Source organism: Scomber scombrus, chromosome 22, assembly GCF_963691925.1.
Source record: "Scomber scombrus chromosome 22, fScoSco1.1, whole genome shotgun sequence".
In the NCBI taxonomy this organism is placed as follows: Eukaryota; Metazoa; Chordata; class Actinopteri; order Scombriformes; family Scombridae; genus Scomber; species Scomber scombrus.
Window position 1 is genome coordinate 6693008 of NC_084991.1, and position 18320 is coordinate 6711327.

Here is an 18320-nt window from a genome sequence, read left to right on the forward strand (position 1 = left end):
AGCAAAATCAGATGCATCAAAATCCTACCCTGTGTGTAATGTAACTGTTTGGCCTAAACTGTCAATGAATATTATCACTATAAAAACTGCAGAGTTCATCTGGTTTATATTAAACTTTAAAGTCCCTGTCCACTCAAAAATTTAGTTTTTCTTCTTTTTACTTTCTACAATTGGATGTTTGAGCTTCACCATGCTCAATGATATTATTAAAAAAAATGATATTATAAAATGATATTAAAAAATCATGATGCTCTTTGCATAGGATAACTTTTAAACAAACACACATCTTGAAATAGTGTTTAAAATATCAGTGTTGTTGTGCACATAAAAGAGAGGAGCTCTCTTTAGCTTGGCCACAGTTCACATGAAACTGGTGTTGAGCAGTTTGACACCACAAGACTGTTTTCACAATCATCTGCAGTAGCTGGAAAGTTCTTTTTAAAGAGGCTAATTAGCAATATGTAGCTTACACAGGCGTGATGTGGAAACTTGAAGCCTCCAGTGCACAAACACTGAGAATGGAGTTTACAGTGAAGTAGGAGACATCTTAAACCAAGCTGAAAAATATTTACATATTCACATATTCTGGATTTTTTTAATGAGGGAGACAGGCAAGATATTATTTTATGGAAAAACCTTTTTAGATTATTCAAAACAGTGTTAAAACATATCTAGAGGAGATGTGTAAGAATTCAAATGAATGTCAAGTTATAAAAGGTAACAAGGAGCACTTGAAAAGCGTGCTCGGTTTAAGCTGTTCTAACTGATAGGTCACATGACTGCATTGTTTAGCTCATTTTAGTTTTATGACCAGCAACCGCTTACGTAACTCTCATAAAACTCACTCCTAGCAGCAGACTGCAGCACCGATAAACCCACGAAATAGCTGCATGACCAGCACCGAACGGCAAACACAGTTAGCAAGTAGCCGAACTAAGCCAGTATGTGTGTGTGGTGGTGGTGGTGGAGGTTGTTGGGTTCATAAATGTTGAAATCCTGCACACTTTCATCATCTGTTCACTCTATCCCCAATTTCACAGAGGAGGAAATAAGTGTGTGTATACCAACTTCTACTAGGTGTCTCACTATTTCAACTACTGCTGCTTTTAGTCCCCACCCAGTAGTGGTATAACCCCGCCTTAGAGGGGGTTTTTTCTCTCTCTGTCAGACTTGGACTACGTGAGCCTCCACACATCACTCTCTGGGATCAATTATTCATGTAGAGGAGGGAAGGAAAAAAGGGACAAGGAGAAAGATGTAGAGAGGGGTAGAGGGAGGAGAGTTTTCAGGTGGACGTGACTTTGCGCATGCTGAACATTTGGTGTTCATCGCCAACCCTTCTCTCTCTCTCTCCATACCTTTTCCTCTCCTCGTCCAGCCTCTTATTCTCTCCATTATACCTCCAATCTCCCTCTTTTTTTAGTTGACTTCCTCATCTGTATACAGTTTTCCTTTATTCACCTCTTTTCCTTCCGTATCCTTCTCCTCCTCCCATCACTGCTTTAATATTAGCGTGTCTACAGCCCAGGATGATCCTACTTTACTCAGCTATCTCTAACCCATTAACTTGACGAGGCTTTAGAGGGAGTGAGGACACCGATATAATAGGAAGTAAGCCGCTGTTGTCTAATAATGTCAAGAGCACTCTGTGGCACTGCAGCCACCCTGGCAACTCTTCTCCTTTTGAGGTCTCGGGCTTTTTCGATCCAGCAGTTAAAAGCTGGTGTTCGTTTTGAGCCCAGAGGGGAATGATGTTAATGTGTCAACTGCCAAGATGGTTGACACCTAAATCTGATTCATTTTTGCTTGCCTAATTCAAATCAGATCTCATGGCAGTCGTTTGAGTTGTTTTCTCCACTAATGTTGCAGTGTTTTAAAGTTAAAATATGGAGGTGTCTTGCAAGTCTTACCATGAAGTTCAGGCTCACAACCCAACACCAATAAAAAGGTTTAGTTATGCAGAAAAAGTATCACAATATTAAATCTATCTCTAAGTTGTTGTTGTTTTTTTATTTTAAATGCTTTCTGGCGGGGGCATCCTGACCTCCCTGCACTGCAGAGTGCATTCTATGTGGACTAACCACAACATCCTGGATTAAAATCCAGCCTGTGACTTTTTTTACTCATCTCCCTCCCTCTAATTATATTCACTGTTCATCTCTACTGCACGTTCCCCAATAAAGCCAAAAATGCCAAATGTGTATGTCTTCTCCCACTGAGGTGTGACTGCTACCTGTCTCTGCACACAAAAAGAAGTCCTCCTCCTCCTTTGGGCTCCTCCTAAACATGCTTCTGCATGATGATATGTTCAGTGAGTGCTAGGCCTGAATCAGATGCTACAGTCAGGTTTTTGGTTGTTAAAAAAAAGAGAAAAAGAGAAAAAGAGAGGGATTACCTGCAACACAGAGATGAGTGTCATCCACATAAGATCAGTAAATCATCAATCCATCAATATTTACTTATATAGTGCCAAATCACAATAAAAGTCATCTCGATGTACTTTTCACATAGAGCAGGTCTAGACCGTACTTAATTTAATTCAAAGAGACCCAACATTCCCCCATGAGGAAGCACTTGGCAACAGTGGCAAGGAAAAACTCCCTTTTAACGGGAAGAGACCTCAAGCAGAACCAGGCTCAAGGTTGGAGACCATCTGTCTGGACTGGTTAGGTTGAGAGAGAGATGGGGAGAGAGAGGGAGAAAGAGTTGAGTTTGATGCTGAAGTTTACCAAGAGAGAAAATGCAAAAAGAAATGATGACTAGTGGGCTGAGCACAGTTCCTTGAGGGGTGCCATAACTCTAACCCTAACAATGTGGACAGATTAACTGTTATCTAGATATCTCCAGCTACTTGGCTGTATTCAGGTCAAGTTAACTATAGGCTACCGATTTTCTTTTCCCTCCCTGTCTACATAAGAAGTGGGCATGTTTCATGTTGTGTATGTTGACTATTTCTGCTTGTTATCAACTTGAAGCTGCATTTTAGCAGCATATAGAATAAAGTATTAATAGAATTGGAAGAAAATGAGAGACACTGACCACTGATTACAGAGTGACGCTAGCTAAATCAGTTGTCCTGCACGGTGGTGCAGGACAACTATTTTTTGTGTAATTCAGTTCATTTAATGGTTTAATTTGCAATGCATTTTGTTGATTTATGAGTCTAGCGTTATGTGAGTTCCGCCACCAGGTGATGCTGTTGAGGCAATAACAGGCAATTTTTAAAAATGAGCTAAGAGAAGAAGAAAAACGCAGTTCAGGGTTGTTCACACTGTTGGACTGTAAAGTAATTCTTTCCTATTTTATATTGTTGTAAATAAATAAAAGACACTGTGAGTGACAGTCCAGCTTGTGACTTCATCCTGTGCTGCAACAATAACACATCATACTTCATCTAAAACATATAGTGCACAAGGGACACTTGTTTGGTTAGTTACATTCTTACACTGCTGATCAGTTTCCCAATGACATGCACTTATTATTGTGTAACTAAATAAATTAGATACATATTTTGTTTTTTATGGTGAAAATGTTTAAGTTCATGTTGATGATAAGTTAGGCATCAGAATTTTTCACTATAGAAACTTCAAGCTACCGCTACAACACCACATATGCTAATTGAACTAGCTTTAATCTAGTTAAACTTGAATCCAACTTTGCACTGACGAGAACCTTTTTAATGTTATGTCTGTGGTGGATGTGGTGGTGTCTGCCCATACTACCTCGTTAAATATGCGGAAATGAGTTCCTAACTTTGAGAAATGTTTTTAGCAGGCTGTGTGAACCAACCAGTAGCAACATGTGGGAGTGAAAAGTGGATGTGATGAGTGAGTGGTAAGAAGTACTTCAAGTTTTATTCTGGCATTAAACCAAACGTAAAAGTGGTCACACTGTTGCCCACTCAAACCAAAACCCTCCATTTTCATTCTCTCTAGTGACACTTAAAAGTGAAAGCCAAGTTGGAGTTCATTTACACACCAACAAACCGCACATTATTTTTTATATATTTTCAAGATCCTTTAATTAGTTAAAAGTAGCATTACAGCAGTGTAAAAATACTCCATTACAAGTTAAAGCCCTGCATGAAACATCGTATTGAAGTAAAAGTAAGTTACATAAGTATTAACAGCAAAATGTAGTTAAACCTGCAGGGTGGAACTTTCAGATTCAAACTCTTACCAAACGAGTTTACACAATGCTGATTAAGCCTATCACTAAAAGATCAATATCCCTGTATTTCATAATCTCACACAAGATCATGGGAGAAGGAGTGGCTGTAAAGTGGTTGATGAATTTTTTTTTAGCTCTGTGAAATGACTTTTTTCTAAATCAGAATCTGATCCTTTTGGTATGATAACATTTCGAAAGTCTGGAAGAGCCACACGATTTACATGTTTTATCTCAATTCAAGTTAGCAGAAGGTTAAACTGGGAGTTAGCTGGCTCAGGCAGCAGTTTCTAGTGAGAGTGCAGTATGTTTTCATCCAGGTAATGTCTTTACAGTAGGAGATGCCACTCTTGGCTTCATGTGTCACTGAGCATCTTTCATAGGAGTGAATGGGGCCACACATCCAACACTGTTTCAAGTTCTCTCTACATCCATGGTGTCGACGGTGACACGTATGTGCTGGCCGGATGAATGCATTCTGTACATGGTCTATGGTTAGAGCATGGGCACCAGACCTCCGCTGGCCGAGCCCAACCTCAGGGCTGGGCCCCTCCATAGGGTATGCAGATAAATCCGAGGGGCAGTGAGATGATTAATGGAAAAGGAAAGAAGAAAAAACTAAGTTCTGATAAACAAATGTGTTTTCAGTTTTTTGACTTTTTCTCTAATCTTTGATTTTTGCTGAAATATTGGATCATTTGAACATTTATTGAAATGAAAACCACGTGAGAAGTTTAGAGGGAAAAATCACTATTTGGTGAAGCTGTTAACAACTCATAGACATCTGAGCCCGACTACACACTGCTTTTTGTAAGACGTCAAAAGACAAAAAGGTTGGAAACCACTGGTTTAACCTTCAATAATGTTTTGAATTTTACAAGTTTGTTGTGTCAAATCTTGATCTGAAAGGTAACTATAGCTGTCAAATAAATATAGTGGAGTGGAGGCATAAAGTAACATCACATGAAAAGAATTACAAGTACCTCAAAATTGTGCTTAAGTACAGACCTTGAGTAAATGTGCTTTTGTTTATCAGCTCTTTCATCCTCTTCACTGTCACGTCTTCAAGACACCATGACGTGGTTAATTACTTATTTTCTACAAAATGTTGCCATGACTTCCTGTTATGTAGCTGCATTTAAAACCGCAACCACACAGCATACCCACAGAAAATTGTTATCAACTATGAAAGGCTCAGCAAAACTTCAGGCCTAAAACAGAGTCTGCTCACTCTGCTCACTCTATTCACTCATTAAAAAGTTGTTTTCTGAACATATGAGAGTGAGCAGAAGATTATATGAGTGAGTGAGTGAGTGATAGTGAGAGAGAAACTTGTCACTTGTCACACACTGTAAAACGAAAAAGGCATTAAGTTTTATCCTGACGTAAAACAAAACTTAAAACTGGTCACATTGTTTTCCACTCAAACAAAACACTTTCACTCTCTAATGACACCTTAAGCCAACATTAGGTTCATTCACACTGTAACAAACTACACATTATTTTTGTATATTTTAAAATTGTAATTTTCCTAAATTATTTATTTATGTATTTATTATATTATCTATTGTTCACATGGTTTTAGTATATTTAGTAGATATTCAACCTGCAGTTTTTCTTTTTCTTTTTCTACACCTCATTTTTGGTAAACTGTTTAACCCTTGATGAAGAAATGCATTCAGTGAAATCCAAAATACACAAATAGAAAATGACCCCAAACAAAAAAATCAAGATGACTCACTCCAGCAAAGAAAATCTTTTGTGCCTAGCGATGGAACGATGCCGAAGATCACGTAAACGTGCTTTTATTTCAGCGCCAGTGTAATCAGGGATCACACACGCTCTATTTAATCTGCTCTGCTCCATTGAAGGCTGGCTGAATGACTTATCCTCTCCATTCAGTGCAAAATCTCCCCATCAAAGAGAGAGGGATGAGTTTTCACTCCACTGTATGAAGAGTGGAGGTAATGGGTCCTTTATAAAGCAGAAAGGCAAAGCAAAGGTCATCTTGAGCATGTGGCGTGTACTTTTTCTCAGTAATGAAGAGCTTCATACTCATAAATCTAACAGACTTTCACAGTTCAGCCCAGCTGCCCAGTATGGACACAAAGGAATGTAGGACAGGGAATGGGTTGTTCTTTGTAGGATTTCCCCCTTTATTTTGCCTTCGTCTATGGTTACAGGTGTGTTCCTTTGACTCAGACGGAGCCAAACTACAACTCCAATTACACTGAAATTCAGCTACCGCTCTACTACGGCCACTTTGGCACCACGAAGTAAAGATGTGACTGAATCCCTACTGTACGTGAAAAGCCCACAAATGTAAAAAAAAAAAAAAAAAAAAAAAAAAAGTTAAAATTGGAGACAAAGGGGAGCAGGTTCTCTTATAAATAAGTTTTCCAGGCGTCTGAACCAGTAACCTTCCACTCACCTCAGAGGGAATGTATGACGTTGATGTGTCCTCACAGATAAACAGGCATGTTTGACAAACAATCAGTTAATAGACTACTGATGCGCAACAGTCATAAAATCATAAATGTGTATTTACTGACAGTGATGCAATGCAGTCACACAAGTATCTATGCAGGTTCTTGTAAATGTGTGTATACTTCTATCTTTATGGGTCAAACATTCTATATGTGGTTGTACATGCATGTGTGTATATACTGTGTATGTTTACAGTGCATGTAGATAGGATTACTTTGAGCCCAAATGGGACAGGGTCACATGACTGGCTAATAAGGAGGAGCTAATCAGGTAGAAGAGGACGAGCTGAGTCATGATAACACAGAGCAGAGGCTCTCTCACATGCTGATGATGACTCAGTGTGTCGAAATGTTGTCAAAAAAAAAAAATGTTACTAAACTTTCATTTTTTGCTAATTGCAAAAGTTTGTTGTTGCTTCACTGACCAACTGGGCCGGTCTCCATCACTCTTGCATGCCTTTAACCTGAGTGATTGAGAACGGAGACAATCCTTCGTCAGCGCAGCATTAGGAAGCTATTTGTGGAGCTGCTGGCTTAGCGCTGGCTGTTTACACCGAGCCCACGTACCATTCATATGCCTGACACAGCAGCTCCTCTCTCCCACAGAGATTAAACACACACACACCACATAAACACAAGCATACCCAGTGGTACCAACGCCAGGCCACATGCAAGTGTACTGTACTTTAGGGTGTCGTCACCACCGCAACACATATTTAGACAGCTGAATCACCAGTAATTAAAGTTATGGTTCAGTTTTAATTAAATTCCCATTTCAAGGTGAAACGAGGGGACGGTGAAAGAAAGTAGAACCAAAAAAAGAAAGAACGTCCTTTAAAATACAGGGATGAAAGGGTGCCTGATGCAAAAATGCTGCATTTTTAAAGCACGACATTTGCATATGCAAAGAGACCCAATATGAGAAACAACATGATGCATTATCATTAAGTTAAAATGCAAAGTGTTTGAGTGACGTGGTGAGTGCTGGAGAAGAGGGAAAACATGCAAGAAGTCACATACACAAGTTTGTATCAATGTGTGTGTGTCTTTGTGTGTGTGAGTATCAGTAAGGCGGGGCATTGAATGGTGGACCTGACAGCAGTCACATAGTCACTCTACCCACAGGATGAGCATTCAGAGCCAACAAACTCAGTCTGCCCATGATTCAGACTGAGGAAATACCACATTCGACTGGCAAATGCACAGTGTGTGTGTGTGTGTGTGTCTGTGTTTGTGTGTGGGTGAATGAGTGTGTATATTGGAGAGAGGCAGAGAAAGGAGGATAGAAAATGACTTACGACTGTAAACAGCATCCAAAATGCCAAATGTTCGCGCCAATTTTGTGCCAATTATCAATTAGCCTGATTCCACACTGTATAAAGTCTATCCTCGTGACACTTTTAATAGTTTTTTTGTATGTAAGTAAGTATGAAAAACAATTTTAAAAAACTACCAAAATGCTTTTAATAATTTTTACCAAATTATATCATATGCAAAGTCAGGTGGTCACCAAAACCTGTAAATCAACTCTATTGAAATGCACCAAGTTTGCAAGTTTTGCAAACTCATTACATAAGGGGATTTTCTGCTGGTTTCCTGGATTCCAAACTCAGGATCAGTTGAGGCTAAGATGTTCACCACTTTGGAAAAATATTTGCAAAGCAGGAAGTTATAAAACGTATTAGATCATTACTTGTGGAGAGTGGATTGCATTTTGATATCAAGGGTAAATTGGTATTTTATGTGTGTTTGCATGACAAAATCACTAATTAAATACAAAGCACAGCTGAGTCTGATGGAAATATCACGTGGTCATAAACCAAATGATGTGGACTGATTTGTATTGAAAATGAAAAGTTGAGGGATCAGCAAAAGAATTAGAACTCCTCCTGAGCTGGTCATGAGTTTACCAGATTTTATGGCAAACCAAAAGTCTTCCAGGCATTTCACTCCAACCACAAATGATGGCGCCAGGGAAAAAAGTCAAGGAATCACCAGAGTTGTTAAGATTCTTGTGTGCAAAATGTAGTGCCAATATATAGAAGAGACAGAGATATTTAGAGATAAGTAAAAAGCCAGGGTATTCCATTGGTATCTTAATTCATCACCTAGACCATGTACTGTATATCATGGTGATCCCTCCAGTAGCTGTCCAGGCATTTCACTAGAAAACAGAAAATGTCAACCTTATTGTGACATTAGAGGAAGTCTGAGCTTCATCCTCCAACAGTTAATATTTTACCAAAGGTCTTATTAAAAATTTACAATGGAACACGAATTTATCAGTCTTGTTGGAGAGAGGGTTGTATTATTATCTACTCTGATGTAATTTCACAGCAACATGCTGAATGCACCTTGTCACAGTTATCCTGATAAGCAACGTGCAAAAGAGTGTGTGAGTCATCCTTCTATGAATGGGACTCATGAGCGTCACAACCACCTGTTATAACCTTCAGATTGGCTCCATAAAAGGACACACAGTATGATGAAAGATTAATGTTGGATTTGGTCCAATGAAACACAATAGAAAACATTGTACATTTGTAGTGAATTTATTGGTCCAGCAGATGCAAAATCAACTATACAACATACTGTCCTCTCATGCATAGTCCTCAGGTTTAAAGAAGGTGCCTCTTGCTCCAAGCAGTCATTAAAAAAAAAAAAAAAACTACATAAAAATAAATAAAGAATATAATAAAACAGTTTTTACAAAAAACAAATTTCAAGTATCTCAAGCAAACATGTTAAAAGATTTACCGAGAGATGGGAGCAGCAACTTCTTTCCCAACAGGTCATGCTTTCCATTCAGTCCCGACACATTAGTACAAAAACACTCATTAACACGCACATAACACGTTCATTAAAAGACTCCCGAGAGAGTTCCAGGTCATCTCCCATCCATCTCCAGTCATACAGTATGTACACTAACATTCACAAAGATATTATTAACAGCACGCTCTGTTGTAAGAAAAATATAGGTGCTTACATTTGTGCGCAGCAGACAGTGACAGCAAAAGGAAGTAGAAAGAAAATAAACTTCCCCATCAGTGATGAGAACTCTGTTTAAATGATCTGCATGTTCTGTAGCACTGAAACTAAGAGATGAAAAATAAATATTACATGAAAAGTAAAATATTGTAATGATATGTGACGTTATTAGGTGAAATGTGGTGCCTCTCCTCGAGCAATTAAGTCCATAGAAATAGCAAGAGAAGCGGCGTCTGGCTTGCGAAACAAGCACTACAGGCACTCTACGGCAAAAATCACCTCGGTTACGCTGAAGTCGTGAAAATGAAAAAGTTAAAGTGACACATACACCAAAAAAACGTAAAAATATATCCCCACTGTGCAAAATAATCTCTTACTTTGTAGCGTGTCCGCATACAAAAGAGTCAATTAAATTACATCGCTCTTCCTTTACACACATTTTAGAAAAACGTGAAAAACACCAGTGCTTCCAAAGAAGTGCCAAAGAGTTTACAATGTAAACTAAATACCATATCATCATCTTGTTAAAGCAACCATAAGTATATGGTTGAAAAAGGAAGAGCGAAATGTTTTATTTGGGTGTGGTCTCTCCAAACTAAAAGCTTAACAAGAAGAAACTGGTGTCCTGGAGAGCCGTCTGAGCTGTGAAACATAACAGAAATGACTTAAGATTCGAATGAGTCACAGTTTTCCGTTTTGAGTCCAAATATAGGGACCAATTATACACAAAAGGTTGTCTAAAGTTTCCAAGAAAACAGATTAATCAGTCTCAGAGGGAAAATGGAAGTAAGAATTTCAGAGTTTTGCTTTGAAACGATCAACCTTGAACATAAATATCTCACAAAATATCTGATAGGACAGTATTACAAAACCACGGCCTGTTTTCAAGGATTAAAAAGGTTCAGTAGCTTGTGTCCATAGAAGACAAAAAAAAATACAAGATTCGATCCTTCAGATTTTACAGGCTGAGAAATATTGTTTGAAAAAATTCTCAAATTTCTGTGTCCTTGTTTGAAGTTATTTTTTCAGTGAGTCTTTGTTAGTGATGCACTTCCTGTCCACGCGCCTTCTTGTGTCACGTGCAATTTCATTGGCAGGACTGCAAAACGTCAGCCAGATGACGGGCAGATGAGTTTCTCCTCAGGTTCTGCAAACACACAAAAACATGCACCAATAATGTAAACACTTCAGTCTGTTTTGAACGAAACAACACATCACATATGGCTGCCAGGACGTCAATGACGACATAATCGACTCTTGAATAAATGTCTCCTGGCCAAATGATGCTTTCTCATTTGGTGTAATCCCTAAATCACAAGTTACATCACCCATGTTTTCTTGGGCCCTGTGGTTTGCTTTGACATTTTGAGAGGGTGTGAAAACTAGCGCCGAGTTCAGGAGTGTGTGGACAGGTTGCTGCGGCTGAATGTGCCTCCACCCAGTTAATCTTCAAGTGATTATGAAAGAAGCCGACAAGATTCTCACACATCCAGCGGCATTATCCTTCACCTTTCCACTGAGCCAGCAAAACTAGTACAGACATGTTGCTTCCCCTCACACAGTCAATGGAGTCATTTATCACAAAAACTCCAGCACCATTTGATTTTCTACAGTTATATCTAAAGGAAACCCAGCTTTGCTTAAATGGACAATATTAAACTGGCAATAAACACAACCAAATTAACAATGAAAGTCAATTCTGATATACAAAACGGCTTTCATTGTGGGTTCAATACGCTGCCATGTTGTCCCTGTGCAACAGCTAGCAGCTTTTTGAAAACTTTAAACATGCCTGTTGTATGTTTTTGACAGATACATGGTAATATAACGGTTTTTAATAAAGTTTGTTCATCAGTTTGTTAGCTGATTTGTTAGCTTGTTAGCAAGTAAACAAGCTAACGCACCTCGCACAAAAACTAACGCATCTAGTGGAGGCTAGCGTTAGCATGTTACGTTAACGTCTTTGCTGAGGGAGCCTGTTTGTTCATTAGTGAACCATTCTAAGCTCCTCCATAACTCATTAGTTGCGAGTACAAACTTCTCAAGAGTTAATGTGTCACAGCAAGTTGGTTTAGTCTGGCTGGCGGATACTTAGGTCAGATGTTGGGAGAACTACGAAGCAACAAGCGAAGCCTCTACAGTGTGTTTACCTTTGAAAGACTAAGAGAGAAACCACTTTGAGATAGTGGAGGCTGGTTCGTCTTTAAGCAGGACAAGACAGGCCAAAAATAAACCAAATACAAAGACAAGAACAAGGACAGTCAGGATGAATCAGCGTACTACAGTAACAAGCACATTGTAATGACGACAGCAGACAGGAATCACAGGAATGTAAACTGGGAAGAGAAGTGTTCCCTATGAAGAGTTGTGAATGCTTGCTTTTCTTTTCCCTCACTGCCAGGAAACAGTGCAGCTACTACTCAGTATGCAGCATCATTCCCCCATTAGTTAAGTCTGGAATACATTTACTGTGACATAGTGCCTTAATAAGAGCATATCGTCACAAAATGTATTACTTAACTGAAATATGTTGCATTTATCATGATAAATACTGATACATGTGATAGAGCTAATGCAAGGTGTATAAATGTAACTACTAAAGGTAAAATATATAAATGTGCCAAGATGTGCATAAACTTTATTGCTATTCTCATTTTCATATTAGTGGGGAAAATAAACATCAGCAGTGAACACAATGCAAATGAAGATACAAGCAACAGGAAGTGTGGTAGGGTGAGATAAAAAAAAAAAAAAAGAGTGACACAGCCGCAGATCATGAACAGAGTGAATACTTACAGGCAAACTTTGCCCAGCCAGTGCTGTAAGGTGCAGAGCAGGAGAAGGCAGCAGAGAAAAAGAAGATGGGAAATAAGTGAGTGAACATACATGCAGACTCTAAAGAGGCCGTCAAAAAGGAAACAGATGGAGGAAATGTGCAGAAACAACAGCTTCTTGTCAAATTTGACAAGAATAAAAAAATATCCCAAAATATCAGCTGTGAGTCTAAATTCCTTTGTACTGACCTTAAAAAACCTATTGTATCCTGTCAACGTTGCATATATAAAGCTTTAAAAGTGTGTTTTTATGATGAACCAACCTGTCCTGCTAAGGTGAGAGGGAGGTGTGAGGGGCTGCAGAGGGCCAGGGAAGCAACAGAAGGGGGCAGCTCTTGAATCGGAGCCTCGTCCAAGTCATCAATGCGCGGTTTCTTGATGTTTGACTCGGGGCTGGTCAGAGGAGTCACACTGTTCCTCCTGATCAAGGTGCCAGGACCCCTCTTCACCTCCTGTAGGGGTAACAAAGATCCCACTTTAGAGGTCAAGCACTGTCTTTTTTAACAATGCAAAAACATTCAGTGCGCAGTTTTCGGAGGTTTCATTTAGAAGGAAAATGTATCAGCTACATCCGGTTCCTTTTCTGTTAATAAACTCTGTGCCTTGTCACATACAATGGTTACACAGGATGTGACTTCACTTCTGTGGTTCCACTTTATCAGTAAATCATGTGTTTACCTCCGGTCTGTCTCTGTGAGTATTAACAGCCTCCACATTCAGAGAGATGGACTCCACTTTGCACCCATAGGCTACAGGGGTGAGCTTCAACACCGTATGTAGCGGACACTTCAGATACGGCATTTCTTCTGCAAACAGCATATCACACAAAAACGTTAGATGCTACCAAACAGAAAAATGACTGTCTAAATCAGAGGGCTTAGTGAGAGTTGTAGTACCCACCTGCGCTTTTATCTAGAAAGTAGGCCAGCAGGCAGCGCATTACGGCTTGGTGGCAGATAACCAGGACGTTCTCCTGCCTCTCCAACTCCATGATGACCGACTCCAATCGCTGGACCAGGTCCTGGTAGGACTACAATCAGGAGGATGGGGTTTTTGATTAGTAAGTTGGTTTAAAACTAAAGCAGGTGACTTAAATAAAATCTTCTCCTTTGGATTTTGGGATTGTGAAGTAGGTGTGTACCTCTCCAGCGGGGTAGCGGTAGTAGTATTTATCTTCATCTCTCAGTAAAAACTCCTCCGGGAATTTCTCCTTCACCTCGTCATAGGTCATTTCCTCGCACACTCCCTAAAAATAACACAGCGGGTGTTTTATAATTAAGTTTGGCAGCGAGAAAAAAGATGATGTAAGAGTGTATGTTAGAGTGACACTCACTGCGTCTATCTCGTTGAGAGCCTTCCACTGTTCGTAAGGGACCCCCAGGTGCTCGACGGTCTGGATGCTGCGACAAAGCTGGCTGGTCCAAACCTTTAGGTCATTCATCTGCTGCTCCTCCACAAACCGAGCCAAGGCAGCCGAAAACTACAGAAAGGGAACAGCATTAAAAACCTGACATTTATCAATTCATCATCTACTCTACGCTCCTCTTTGCTACTGTTCGTACCTGTTTGCCATGCGGCGAGAGACCGGCGTCACCGCCCAGCCGACCCTCCAAGTTGTCCATGCTCTCTCCGTGCCGACACAGGTAGATGGTTCGGGGCTGGACGTGGATGTTCATCAGGTAGTAGACGATCTTACTCTGGATGTGGTCTTGGATGCGGTTGACGAGGTAGCGGCGACCAACGTCTATCACCTTAATAAAGGACAGTTCCCTGAAGAAAGAGAGCGAACAGGACGGGATGAGCCGCTATTTCATTTTAGATTTTGTGTTGGAGATGGAAGATGTCCTGACATGATCAGTGCTGAGGATTTACCTGTCATGCTGGTCAGGGTCCAGAGGTTGGTAGCTGGCTTTGTAACATTCAATTCTCCTCTGGAAATCCAACATGGCATCAGTCTTGTTGCAGTCCCGGTAGTCTGGACAGGACACCTTCACTTCCTGCACAGGGAGGAAGATTGTCAGACGGCAAATAACACGCCTGAAGCCAGAGATTTTTTAAATATTTCATCTTTAGTCACACATCACCAGGGCGCAACATTTTGTAACATCACAATTGTGACTCACCATGATGTTCGATGCGATGACGCTGGGATCGTCACAGACTGACTCAATAAAGAAGACCTGTGCATAGAAAGGAGAGGTTGCTGAAAGTTGAAAGTTGCAGCATTGGCAGTGATGTCATAGTCTAGGTCACCATAGTAACACTGACCTTGAAGGCGTTCTCGCTGCCAAACTTGAGGATCATCTCTCGTCTTTCCCTGGTCGTGTTTGTGGCATCGAAGACCTGAAAGAAACATGAAGCGGCCTTTGTAAGATGACGCAATGCAAAAACAGTTATTTATTTGTCGCAATTGAGGGCAGAATTTTAGAAAAAGAGTGATGCATGACAGGGCACTCACCGCTACTTGGCCTCCCTCATCCTTCAAATAGGACTTGACATCCCTCAAGGCTGCTAAGGCACATTGCCTGAAGAACAAAGACAATAGAGATGTTAATGTTGCTTTCTATGGTTAAAAAATACACATATACAGTAGATCACTCTAACTGTGTGGGGTACTTACTGCCTGATTTTTACAGCACACTCATTATCAGGCTTGAAGAAATCAAAGGAGCTGTAGTTTTTGACCGCCTCCCTGCGGTACTCTCCCACGTTGAAGACTGCAACACAAACAGGAAGAGGCAACAAGCATGAACATGATGTACAGAAGGTGGAAACATCGGTTGATGCTGCCGGGCAAAACACCCACAAGGAACAAGGAGTGTTTATCACTGATAAACTGCTGAACAAACTGTGCGAGCCTTTGAGTGGATGGTACGTACCTTTGGTGGGCATCCCGATCCAGTTGAGGTAGCGGGTGAGTTTCTTGGACATGTACGTTTTGCCCCGGGCCGGAAGGCCAACCATCACGATGACGGTGGGGGGGTTGGCGAAGTGCGGGGCGCCGGCCGCTGCAGAGAGGGAAGGCAGGTGGGGGATAGGTCATGACAACAGTCCTGTTTACAAAAATACACACTGTGGGGGAGCAGAGACCAGAATTAACATATTGCACGCTTGCCTGCAACCTGAGTCCACTACAACCAGCAGGCACAGTGCTGGCACAAATAACGACTAGTCACCAAGAGTTGCAACTTGCCTGAATTTGTTTACCAAAACCACCTCTGCACCTATAATCTAATTTCTCCACACACTGACTTACTTCCAGTGAGCACGTGGCTGTCTGCTGGCGCCAGACTGGGCTTTTATTTCCACCTCGCTGCACATCTGACTCACTTTTGCACAGTATGGTATTACCGGGCTTCCACCAGCACGCATCAGTGGTTTTCACTTGCCCAGATACACTCTAACCCCACCCCTGATGCCCATGGGAGATTTAATATTATAAGATATGTCGCCTCAGGCTGCTCTGGGTTGCACTGGATTCCCACAGTGAGTGGGTGGACATGAGGGAGATTGATTCTGCATGAAAAATATGCTCTGCAGGGAATTGAAATGAAAATCAATAACATTGATTTTTCAACGGCACAATTTGCCACTTATGATATAGAGTTTTTCCAGATTTTTGCATGAGGTGAGAAGACTCATTACTGCAGAATGCGAGCATCAGCAGTGATCACTCACTAATCTTGTTTCCACAACATAAGAGCCACAGATAAACAAATCAAGCTCTTACATCGACACTCAGACATCTGGTATGTCTCTACGGTCCCTGTCCACCTCGCCTACCGCATCCTTCAGGTTATAACTTGCTAAATTCTTTAGCTTTCTTACTTCTGCAAATACACAACTTACACAGTCAAACAAACTACAGCTGGCTTCAGAATCTGCCTTTCTGCACAAAAGCTGCTTCAGGGAGCACGGACAGCTCTTCTTGCCTTATTGATCAGTAAACTACACTCTCCCATCAATTATCAATGAGCAGCTGCAGAAGTGACCAAAAAAGCAATTGCTCGTCTTCCTGAGCATCTGAGGGCAGCACAAACCTCAGTCTCCTTAAATTCAGAAAGCTTTTTCATCTATTTTCTTTATCTTGTTTGCTTAATCTTATTAATACTGCAGCACTTTGAATGAAAAGTGCAGTACAAATTAATTCAATCATTTCTCTCACTTAAATTTGCTCACATATTTCTAATATAAGGCAACAAGCAGGAGCATTGGTTTTAATTTGGCCCAATAGAGCAGAAACTGAAGCTCAGTCACAGTTGAGGAGTAAAACGTGATGATGAGTTGCTCCCAAAAAAAACCCAAAACTACAAAGTGCCTGTTTTTTTCCTCATCAATAGTCTCCTCTGTGTGCTGTGTTTGGTCTAAAGCCAGAAACGAGGCCCTGGCAGTGGCAGCAGCAGGGTCGCACCATACACTGGCGCCGCCGGTCGACCAATTAGAAAGCGGTGCGCTTTCTGCGGCGTCAAGCACAGGTTGCGGGGTACTTTGGTAACCATGGAGACCGCAGCTTCGTCATGCTTCATTTGAAGGATCGTGACGTGCCATGAGTACTGATGAAGACCACTTCAACCGGGGTATCGATCAGTGAGGATGTGAAACTGGGCTGATTGTAGTTCCCAGTGGACTTTTTTATTGTAAATGTGAGCCAATAGAAACGCCTTTTAAGAGCTTGTTTTTGGCTGTACTAAACATTTTTCTTTATATTTTATAGTTTTTAATGCTGGAGCACTTTTAGATGTTTAAATTAATTATTATTAAAATTATTTACACTCTAGAAATATATGGATAGATCATTCTGTAGCCAAGAAAACCCCACTCACAGAAAAATATAGAATATAATCAGTGCTTACCTCTGCGGGGTGCCGGCTTGTCATCCTTGGTGGGAACCCAGATCTTTTGGATCCTGTTCTGGGTCAGCTCTCTGGGCATTCCTTAAGGACTGAAGAACCGCACAGGATACGGGAACCGAGTCGTTTAAGATCCCGGGGATAATGAGGAAAAACCACGTAGAAAAAAGAGCCGGTAGCTGCCGGAGCAGGGCTTCAGTTTAGGCTGATCACAAGCGTGTACGGAGCGCGTTGAGGCTTATCTGCCGGTCTGTAGCTCACATCCGCTATTTAACAGTGCCTGGAAGCAACGTGACTCTGACGACACACACACACACACACACACACACACACATAGAGGCAGCCACAGCGCCTCTCTGTGGTATTTACTATTAGGATGATAATTTTATTGTCTGTGATTAGTTATATATTAATATTTTGTGCAATAGGAGCCTGTGGGTCATTTACTTATTTTAACATGAGTCGCTTCATTATGTTTATAAAAATCTGTTTGATTAACAGCAGTCATTTATAAGCCGTATTACTTTTTAATTCATTTTTAAACATTTCATGGCTATTTATTGGCTGTTTTTAATGTTTGAAGGCCGGCAGTTGCAGTTTATGTGTTTTCTAAATTTGTAAATGTATCTATTAAAGTTATAAGCAATTAAAAAGAAACGGGCGGTTGTTTTTTTAGTATTAATATTAATAAACGCTCCTTTTAGAATAATAGTAATGATTATTTTCATGACACGCAACTGTATTTCCAAATATGGTAAACGAATTCTTCAAACCAGAGTTGTTTTTATATGATGTAATTCAATAGTATTCTAATTTCAACACTCTAAAAAAACGTTCTCCACATCGGTGCTGCGAGTGAGAGGAAACGTGGAGGAAACGTGGAGGAAACGTGCAGAATCTCACATCACCTCTCTCGGCTTCCTCATCTCGGGCAGAATGTGAATATTTATACTTGTGGTGATTTTATATCAACTTTAAAGTCCTTGCATAGACCA

At 40.5% G+C, this 18320-nt stretch overlaps 2 protein-coding genes across 5 annotated transcripts in view; one reads left to right on the forward strand and one right to left on the reverse strand.

The window, feature by feature from the left end:
- Positions 1–18320, forward strand: part of optn (optineurin) — a 413618-nt gene that overhangs the window by 242910 nt on the left and 152388 nt on the right. The window lies entirely within an intron of this gene.
- pfkfb3 (6-phosphofructo-2-kinase/fructose-2,6-biphosphatase 3) lies at positions 9193–17551 on the reverse strand. Of its 4 annotated transcripts, none has more exons than XM_062443712.1 (15): positions 17329–17551; positions 15355–15483; positions 15096–15192; positions 14934–15000; positions 14744–14818; positions 14599–14655; positions 14348–14472; positions 14038–14245; positions 13809–13955; positions 13617–13721; positions 13376–13505; positions 13154–13281; positions 12739–12927; positions 12438–12460; positions 10704–10788 (listed from the first exon to the last, which is right to left on the reverse strand). In XM_062443712.1, the coding sequence occupies exons 1-15, from the start codon at positions 17405–17407 to the stop codon at positions 10782–10784; spliced, it is 1566 nt and encodes a 521-aa protein (XP_062299696.1). In that variant the 5' UTR covers positions 17408–17551; the 3' UTR covers positions 10704–10781. The 4 variants fall into 4 exon arrangements, with proteins under 4 accessions (XP_062299695.1, XP_062299698.1, XP_062299696.1 ...); XM_062443715.1 differs by lacking the exon at positions 10704–10788 and adding an exon at positions 10798–11842; XM_062443711.1 differs by lacking the exon at positions 12438–12460 and having other exon boundaries at positions 9193–10788.